The sequence below is a fragment of the Sinocyclocheilus anshuiensis genome, unplaced genomic scaffold, assembly GCF_001515605.1.
Source record: "Sinocyclocheilus anshuiensis isolate Anshui unplaced genomic scaffold, SAMN03320099.WGS_v1.1 scaffold653, whole genome shotgun sequence".
In the NCBI taxonomy this organism is placed as follows: domain Eukaryota; kingdom Metazoa; phylum Chordata; class Actinopteri; order Cypriniformes; family Cyprinidae; genus Sinocyclocheilus; species Sinocyclocheilus anshuiensis.
This window is the reverse complement of record NW_015540902.1, coordinates 817,510-824,363: the sequence shown is the minus strand read 5'-3', so window position 1 is coordinate 824,363 and position 6,854 is coordinate 817,510. Positions and strand designations below refer to the sequence as shown.

The 6,854-nt window shown below is 38.9% G+C and overlaps 2 protein-coding genes across 7 annotated transcripts in view; both read left to right on the top strand.

Annotated features, from left to right (window-relative positions):
* The window catches only part of LOC107689086 (nucleolar transcription factor 1-like), a 13,218-nt gene extending 9,127 nt beyond the window's left edge, over positions 1-4,091 (top strand). For 3 of the 4 annotated variants that reach the window (XM_016486991.1, XM_016486989.1, XM_016486988.1), the window contains 7 exons: positions 257-367; positions 476-564; positions 757-946; positions 1,055-1,102; positions 1,373-1,438; positions 1,546-1,662; positions 1,908-4,091. In XM_016486991.1, the coding sequence (XP_016342477.1) occupies positions 257-367; positions 476-564; positions 757-946; positions 1,055-1,102; positions 1,373-1,438; positions 1,546-1,662; positions 1,908-2,012 (726 nt within the window). In that variant the 3' untranslated portion in view covers positions 2,013-4,091. The remainder of the gene's footprint in view (positions 1-256; positions 368-475; positions 565-756; positions 947-1,054; positions 1,103-1,372; positions 1,439-1,545; positions 1,663-1,907) is intronic. The other variant, XM_016486992.1, reaches the window with a different exon arrangement.
* Positions 4,092-4,347: 256 nt separating this feature from the next.
* atxn7l3a (ataxin 7 like 3a) overlaps positions 4,348-6,854 on the top strand; it is a 10,835-nt gene continuing 8,328 nt past the window's right edge. For all 3 annotated transcript variants that reach the window (XM_016486995.1, XM_016486994.1, XM_016486993.1), the window contains exons 1-4: positions 4,348-4,569; positions 5,230-5,340; positions 5,574-5,706; positions 5,804-5,975. In XM_016486995.1, the coding sequence (XP_016342481.1) occupies positions 5,290-5,340; positions 5,574-5,706; positions 5,804-5,975 (356 nt within the window). In that variant the 5' untranslated portion in view covers positions 4,348-4,569; positions 5,230-5,289. The remainder of the gene's footprint in view (positions 4,570-5,229; positions 5,341-5,573; positions 5,707-5,803; positions 5,976-6,854) is intronic.

Below are 6,854 nucleotides of genomic sequence, written 5' to 3'. Positions count from 1 at the left end.
AAGGCTTACCAAAACAAAGTTACTGGGTTAATCTTTTTCACGTTTCCTTGGTTGGTAGATGCACCGGGGACCTGATTATAGCACTTAAAACCTGGAAAAGTCCGATTTTCATGATATGTCACCTTTAAGACCTGATGCATGGATCCAATATTATATAATGATACTCATCCGATTTGTTCAACCCCTATGACCAGCCCTATCTGATAATAATTTACTGTTTTCTCCACTGATCTCTCCCTCTTCTATGCTTTCTCAGAATGATCGAGGGAAAGCTCAAAAAGCCATGGAGGCCACCTGGAACACCATGGAGAAGAAAGAGAAGATCATGTGGATCAAGAAGGCTGCAGAGGACCAGAAGAGATATGAAGTGAGTCCAGACAAATCCAGACATTTTGTGGCATTAATGTCCGACTGCCTTAAGTAAAGTAGCCTTTTTTTTTGTAATCTTTTTTTTTTTATCTTCTGTCTTGTGCAGAGAGAGCTGAGTGAGATGCGATCGCCTGCCCCAGTCATCATCCCTGGGAAGAAAATGAAATTTGATGGGGAACCTAAGAAACCACCCTCGTAAGTTTGTTATTGTGTGTGTGTGTGTGTGTGTGTGAGTGTGTGTGTGTGTGTGTGTGTGTGTGTGTGTTTGTTGGTTTATCTACAATTATTACACCTCTACAAGGAAAAAGTCGTTGGTGTGTTTGAGGCAGCTCACTTGTCTTACCTTCCCACTCTTTCTGTTCATGCTCTCTTCACCTGTGACTTCAGGAATGGTTATCAGAAGTTCTCTCAGGAGATGCTGTCAAACGGCGAGCTGAATCATCTGCCCATGAAAGAGCGCATGGGTGAAATCGGAGGCCGCTGGCAGCGGCTCTCTCAGAAAGAGAAGGACCGTTACAAAAGGCTGGCAGAAGAGAAACAGAGGCAGTACAAAGTGCTGCTTGAGAAGTGGCTTGCGGTACATATCTTTACTGTTATTTAATCTGTTCAACACTTGCGCAAATAGCTTATTCTAATATATTACAATAGTAATAAATAGTTCTTTTTTTTTTTTTTTACTTCACAGAGTTTATCATCACAAGAGAAAGCTACATACAAAGAATATAATTCTCTGGTGAGTCATAAATTTGGGTCTACTCAGTATTGAAGTCTAATCAAAAGAGTACTCGGTGCTCTTGTCAAAATAGACTTGAATTATATACCATAACGGTTTTTAAATGTTTCTCAAATCAATATTTTTTAAATTTTTATTTAAAATGGTGATATTTAATAATTTAAAAACATTAAATAATTAAATATTTAATTTCAATATATTAGTTTTTTTTGTAACACTTTCTGCCTGACGTTCTGCCTGTTTAATGTTTTTTCTTAAACTTTTCTGCAGAAACGGAGGAGCACATCAAAACCAGGTGCCACTGCTGCTAAAGTGAAACCCAAGGCCAAACAATCGGCGAGTTTGATCATACATAAATCATTTAGCATTTATTAGCCTCTATGTACATTTTTAGCACAATGTACTGATTGATTGTTCTGTATCAATTGTGACCTTGTCCAAAGGATGAGGAAGAGGAAGAGGAGGAGGATGATGATGAAGATGACGATGATGAAGAGAAGGAATCTGATGACGGATCATCCTCTGATGACAGTGATGATGATGACGATGACGAAGATGATGTAAGATTTATAGCATGTTGTTCACATTTTGTCACACATATTTTAAAACTTTCTTGCTGATATAGGATCAGCCTTTGATTTTGCAATATTGATTTTGATTAGCAATACGGAGTGCAGCAGTCGGGTTCCAGAAAAGTCCTGTTCGTTTTCTCCATAGGGGGATTTCATTTTTAATGACAACTGATAAACTTTATCAGACCTCGAATGAAATGAATGAAAAATAATCTTTCCAAATTCACTTCCAGAATGAAGACGTAGAGGATGAAGAGGTTGAGGATAAAGAGAATAAGTCAGAAAGCAGCAGCAGCGCTTCCAGCTCTGACGATTCCTCAGGTTCAGACTCCGATTGAGCCGGAGCAGAGTCAGGCTGAGCCCACAGACTGCCAGAAATGCTGTGAACTGAGCCATGAGCCGGGGGTCTGAGCCTGCTCTGCACTGCGCTCTTCTCACCACAGGAGGGGGCTCACCCCGCTGTCACACATCTGCGCCACCTCTCACACACTCTTTCCTTTGCTTCTCTTCTCTTCTGTTCTCCCCTGCACTTCTGCTTTTATTTTTTTCCTCCCTCTATGAATCCGCTTGGCAGGTTTTAAGGCATTTTAGGCAAGGTGTATGAGGATGTATAGTCTAAATTCCTCCCAACACCGAAAAGGGTGCAGTGCTCTGCTATTGGCTTGTAGTAGTCATGAGGCGTTATTAGGACGCCCTGTGTTTATATGTTAAATGTAGGAGGACACAGAGAGCACCATGTTCCATTTTCTTTTCCGTAAATGAGCCAAAGAGTCTCTTAGTTTTCACAGATTATTTCGGGAGGTACAGGGGACCAAATAACTGCACTCTGAAGAATGTTTGCTTTCTTTTCTTCTGTCTGTGCCTCTCCTGTTCTTCCTAGTAGCGTTGTTCCTCTCCCTTTCCTGCTCCCTCCATTTTTGCTTTGGTGTTTGTGTTTGCTTCTTCGGTTCAAAACAAATGTATTTTCAGGAACAATGAAGCCATTTTGAATGTGGCCGCATGGACCCCGCTGGTCTCGCACGCGGTTCTTGTTCACCAGGCATTTGTGCGCTGCCCTTACCTGCACCTGACGAGGGGTTAAAGGTGAAAATGGACTATTTATTTTTGTCCTGTTGTAGGAATGCTGCCTGTAGCTGTTTCGCCACAGCTGATGGGTTTGAGTTCGCTGTTCATTCAGATAATAAAACCGACTGATGTTACATAATGAGGTCTAGTTTATCAGTTAATTGTTTGGCAGCACAAGCAAAGTTCTTGCAGAAGTATGCTCGTTTTGTTTTGTTTTTTTTTTGTGTATGGGGCACCAACATGTTTTTCTTCTGTTTGTTAATAATAGATATGTATTTTTTGAAGCTGACGTTTTGTTCCTCTTTCCAACCACTGTTTTATTTGGTGCTCCAAAGAACTGTTTTTCTTTTGAAAATGATATGTTTTAAATATGATGGATGTGAGTTACCCCACAATTCAGTGCACTTATGATGGAGTCGCTAGCTCACAAACCTAGTGTTTTTTTCAGTATTCCTCTTTCTGCGTTTCACTCATTAGCCCATAATGTCTACCACTTCACAGGTCTTTCACGCACCAGCTCAAGGAATGTAATGGAGATGTTTTATTTAAGAGAGGGGTACCGTTATTTGTTATGTGTTTATGTATATATGAACCGTTTTGAGGGTGACTGGTATATTCTCTCATTCCAATGCCCTGGCCTGAAATGGCAACTAAATTTAGTTAAACCCACAACCCAGCTTCCTCCGCAGAGCTACCAACTTTTACTCCCTAGTGATTTTTCCCTCTATCAAAACTTTGAACCTTGATCATTTGCATGTAAAGACAAGCAAATAAGTTGGGGGGGTCAAAACAGATCTGGATGCTGTAATTTCTGTACCAGACATGTGACCTTTATTCTAGGCATCCAAAGTAATCAAGGTCTGTATCATGCGAAAATTTGTGTTCTTGGCTCAGTTTGAAAAACATAATTTGGTTATAGATGTTTTGATTGATGGGCCGGGATAAGAAACCCAGTGGACCTTTCAAGATTTGTTGATATTTTATAGGATTTTGAGACTTGCAAATAGATTTGGGTTGGGTTCAGTGCTGTTGTAAGGTATTTGTACATATAGCTTTCTTTTAATTTCCTTTGTAATTAGTGAACATTATTGCGTTTGTATTTTCAATTGGCTAAGCATTAAGCAATATGCTGCTGTAGCCAAAATGAGTTTGTTCGTCAATTGGGGACATGTTTTTAATTTGGTAAGTTTTAGTTTTTTACCCCTTCCCATGTTTGTTTATTTGTAGAAATTACAAAAAAAGAGAGAAAGCTTAAATTTGTACTACAGGTTTGAAACATTTGGACGTTTTCTATAGCAAGAGATGTGATATCCCTGCAATTTACAATTTGAGCAAATAAACCTTCTCTTAAACAGTTTTTGTATTTGTCTTTGTGTTCCGTACCCACTGTATATATATATATATATATATATATATGTATGTGCTAATAATTTCATTTATTAGCATTTAAATACTTATATAATTGCTATGTTGATGTGACTGACTCGCCATATGTTTATCTGTGTGTGTGTGTGTGTGTGTGTGTGTATATCTCGGTGTGCGTATGTTTATATGTAAATATGAAATTGGAACGAATTCAAGGCAGCTCAATCGATGTGTCACCCAAGATCGGCAATAGACTAGTGATGTCTAACCGGAGCCAAAATGGCAGCGTTGTTGTGTTTTCCAACATCATCTGTACTCAAACGACTTATCCAACCAGGCATCTAATCATTTTTGTAACATAGTATTTTCATATGTACGATCGTTTTGAGCATGTTTGTTCTATGTTGTCGTTAAACAAGAGAACAGCGGGTCCGTGAATGACAAGACCCGGCCCGTTCAGTCTTGGTAAGTAGAGATACAATTTAAACAAGAGCGCAACAAATATGCTTCTTTTTTTGCGCGCGGCGTCAGGTAGTACTTTGTAACACATATTTCTGCGGTTTTGAAACAGTGTTCCTGCACCCGCCCATATGGGAAGTTATATGACCAAGAAAACGGCAGTGTCACAGTCGTGCCTGTCAGCTATGTTTACAATGACAGTGTGTACATGTGTGTTCAACAGTTTTATTAGGTTTAAATATACACTGGTTATTAATTACTGGAAATTGGTTATCTTATTTGATTGCTGTTTTGCTGAATAAGTGCTTTGCCCGCCCATTTTCATAGTGTTCCCGTTATATCAGCTAGCTGAACATGATAAATAATTTATAAATCTGACACACGTTATAAAATGGACCTTATAGCCTAGAAAATGGTTTTTAATTTTAAGAAAGAAAATTTAGTTGATGACAAATAATTAACAATATGAACAAATGTGGCTGTAAATGACTGTTTAAAATGTTTTCAGATGTTCACTAATTATTTTGAAATGCTGAATCTCTTATTACATTTATTCCGTTTTTAATTAAAAAGGGATACTTTTATCTTTAGATAGTAGGATGACCATACTATGATATCCCATTTGACTATGATGTAATGTGCCTTTGTTTGTTTTGTGTATTTCAGTGTTTACCACCCCTTTCTGCATTGTCGACAATGATAGCTCTCCTACAATAGTTGTTGCAAATGAAAATGGAGGATATGTCTTTGTCAGGCCTGGATAACACCAAGCTAGAGGTAAAGGGTAGCAGATAATGAGTTTAATTTATGAAACATACAGACGAGTATATATCTGCTTTTGTTGTTCTTGTAAATGTTGTGTTCATATAAATGCATCTGTTTACGTAAGAATTGTTTTATGCAGGCTCACAAAGTAGCCTGTATCATAGACCAATAAGGTACATGATTTCATATGATCAGTTTAACTCAAATGATTTAACTTCTCTCGCAAAACTTCTCCTTTGTTGTAGGCCTTGGCTCATGACGTATACTCTGACCTAGTGGAAGATGCCTGTTTGGGGTTGTGCTTTGAGGTGCACAGGGCGGTCAAACAGGGCTATTTCTTCCTGGATGAAACGGACCAAGAAAGTATAAAGGATTTTGGTGAGTCAGTCATAAAAAATAAACAAATGCATTATTTCTAAAGCCTAGGTTGCATGGTTTTAAAATGTGTCTGTGCTTCATGCTCCCTCTGATGTAGAAATAGTGGACCAGCCTGGTGTGGACATCTTTGGGCAGGTGTACAACCAGTGGAAGAATAAGGAGTGTGTGTGTCCCAACTGCAGCCGGAGTATTGCAGCCTCTCGCTTTGCTCCTCATCTGGAGAAGTGTCTCGGCATGGGCCGCAACAGCAGCCGAATAGCCAACCGCAGGTCAGTGGGCTGTGAGCTCTCACCATTTAGTTCACTTCAAATTAAATGACTTTACCTTTTTCTCACTAAATACACTGACATTATTCGGTGAAGGGAATGCTTAAAGGAACACTCCACTATTTTTGAAAATAGGCTCATTTTCCAACTCCCCTAGAGTTAAACAGCTGAGTTTTACCATTTTCGAATCCATTCAGTCGATCTCCGGGTCTGGCGGTAGCACTTTTAGCTGTAGCTTAGCATAGATCATTGAATCTGATTAGACCGTTAGCATCTCGCTCAAAAATGACCAAAGAGTTTCGATATTTTTCCTATTTAAAACTTGACTCTTCTGTAGTTACATCGTGTACTAAGACCGACGGAAAATGAAAAGTTGCGATTTTCTAGGCCGATATGTCTAGGAACTATGCTCTCATTCCGGCGTAATAATCAAGGAACTTTGCTGCTGTACCATGGGTGCAGCAGGCGCAATGATATTACGCAGTGCCTGAAAATAGTCCCCAGCTAGGTATCTTCCAATAAGCCTATTTTCAGGCGCTGCGTAATATCATTTTACGCAGTTTTAAATAGGAAAAATATCGAAACTCTTTGGTCATTTTTGAGCGAGATGCTAACGGTCTAATCCGATTCAATGATCTATGCTAAGCTAAGCTAAAAGTGCTACCGCCAGACCCGGAGAACGGCTGAATGGATTCGAAAACGGTAAAATTAGCCTATTTATAAAAATAGTGGAGTGTTCCTTTAAGCAGACCAATGTTAACACCATCAATAAAACCATTCAGGGTGCTGATCACCATAGTTCTCTTCAGTTTAAAAGTTATTTAATTGAAAAATTTTCCATAGATTTGTATCTACATCGGTAATGTTTTTTTTTTTTTTTTT